Here is a 1,932-nt window from a genome sequence, read left to right on the forward strand (position 1 = left end):
TGCCACTAAAGTAGCCTAACTGTACTCAGAGCAAGAAGAAAACGGAAAAGGTCTTCACCACGTCTCCTTCAACCATCTATCCCTTGGACACGAGTCCACTCCGACTTTCTAACGGGAGGCAATCTTGCCGCTACAACGGCATGTGGATGAACCAAGGTTGGACCCGACCTCCAGGCTGTGGTTGCATCGGCTGTGGCGGGCCCGGGTCTCTACTCATGGGGCTTAACTCGAAGAACACGCGCGGAGGAAGAAGTTGATCGATGATGGTGGTTACCGAGCCCCTGTTGGTTCCGTCGGGGCGATTCGGTTGTCTCCGCATGATAAAGGAATTTATCCCACAAAGTTCACACCGAAATATGCTGGTGCGTGNNCCCAAATGGGTTAACGTACAAAGTCCGAAATCCGGTCAGCAGTGAGGAGCGCCAGCTTGCTCGCACGCAATTCAAGCTACTGGACCTACCGGGAGGTGACCAAAGCGCGACAACGCTTCCTCGCCTGCAGGTTGCTATGCCTGGTGCATCAGGAGTTCAGACACCATCTGGTCTCAACAGCTTAGAAGAGTCAAATATATGAGCTGCCAAAGTAGCTCGGTCAAACCGACGTTGGAGAGTCCCTCGTTTTCTTCCACGATGTGCGGAGACGATGAAACAACATGTGGTGTGGGCGGCTCTTTGGCGGGGAAGGAGTATGGACTCCGCCCTGTCGCCGCCCGGCGTGTCCGCGCAGCCGAAGCTCGTCAGTTGCAGGAGCTGCGTGGCCACCAACAAGGGGTGGATGTTGTGCCTGCCACAGGCACCGGCTCAGCTTCGGGATGTGGAAGCGTAGCTCAGCTACAAACGTAGGGGATAGCCCAGCGGGACCACGGTTGAACCTGCCGACTTGTACGAGCAGCGGGTCCAGCTGGGGAGGCGGAATACGAGACGCGATCTCAGATTGATGGCCGGCGGTTTGGGGGGGAGAGTTTAGTTTTTGGTCTTTTCTTTGAAGCTCTAGTTTTTGGCATTTTTTTACGGCGACGGGAACATTAACGCTGAGCAAGTGATGCAAGGGGCAACTTGGGCACTGCGAAGTCAGTCTGTACCTCCGCGGTTTGCGCCGTTTTGTTGCTGTTGATTCCGATAGCGTCGGGCGTGCTGGAGCCCGTTGCCTACCCCTGAAGCTTAGCAGAGGACTTTGAGTGTTACATTTTTCAGAAAACTGTTGTGTGTTCTTTCCGCGTGTTTAACTTCATTCGTGCCTCGTCCTCTAAGGGCACGTCACTCGGTTGTTCGTGGATTTAAGGTTCTATCTGCCGCGGGGTAGGAAGTGAGCACATGATTCACGAATAGCGGGAGTGTCGACTGGCAGGATAGGGGACTCGTGGAAGTCGGCACTTCTGTTTGCTCTGCAGCCCGTCTGTTGACGGGAAGACGTGCTCCGTGTGCTGAATGTCCCGAAGAAGCGAACAGCCAGCAGGTTTCTTCAGAACATGAAGTTTGAGCCCGTTGCTGTGCGGCTCCCGCGCTGCTCCCCCTCTTTATTGCGCCCAAGTATGGCTTCGCAACTCATGACGATACTCAAGCCAATGAGGGTTACGACACACCCCCGCGGCTCACAGGTTGAACGAAGGTTGGGCTGCCGCGGTAGTCTTCACGTTCTCTTCTTGGTGAACAATTCTGCGACCGGCTGGCGTTGTTACTGGCTCCTTGAAGTCAACTCGGGCTAGTAACTCTGGAGACCTGTTGTCCGAGCCCCTTCCTACACTGCCCTTGCAGCCCGCACTGTCTAGCCTCCCTCGCACAACACTACTCCGAGTTCAAGCTGCCAGAGCCCTGGTGCTGGCTCTGCTCAGTACAGCAGTAGAAGATACAGCCACTAGTGTAGCGGTCCCGTAGGACAGACACCATGATTGCGGGTGGTCGGGGGCGGTGTGTAGTCAGGACTGTGAAGCTC

At 55.5% G+C, this 1,932-nt stretch overlaps 1 protein-coding gene across 1 annotated transcript; it reads left to right on the top strand.

The window, feature by feature from the left end:
- Window positions 1-594: 594 nt before the first annotated feature.
- On the top strand, window positions 595-1,205 carry CSUI_008392 (uncharacterized protein). The gene has a single exon (XM_068068525.1). The coding sequence runs from the start codon at window positions 653-655 to the stop codon at window positions 935-937; it is 285 nt and encodes a 94-aa protein (XP_067919499.1). The 5' UTR covers window positions 595-652; the 3' UTR covers window positions 938-1,205.
- The last annotated feature ends 727 nt before the right edge of the window (window positions 1,206-1,932 follow it).

Source organism: Cystoisospora suis (genome assembly GCF_002600585.1).
Source record: "Cystoisospora suis strain Wien I chromosome Unknown contig_4698, whole genome shotgun sequence".
Taxonomy (NCBI): domain Eukaryota; phylum Apicomplexa; class Conoidasida; order Eucoccidiorida; family Sarcocystidae; genus Cystoisospora; species Cystoisospora suis.

Bases quoted from the DNA above. Each gene is read 5' to 3' on its own strand.
- CSUI_008392 (XM_068068525.1), top strand. From the start codon at position 653: ATGTGGTGTGGGCGGCTCTTTGGCGGGGAAGGAGTATGGACTCCGCCC.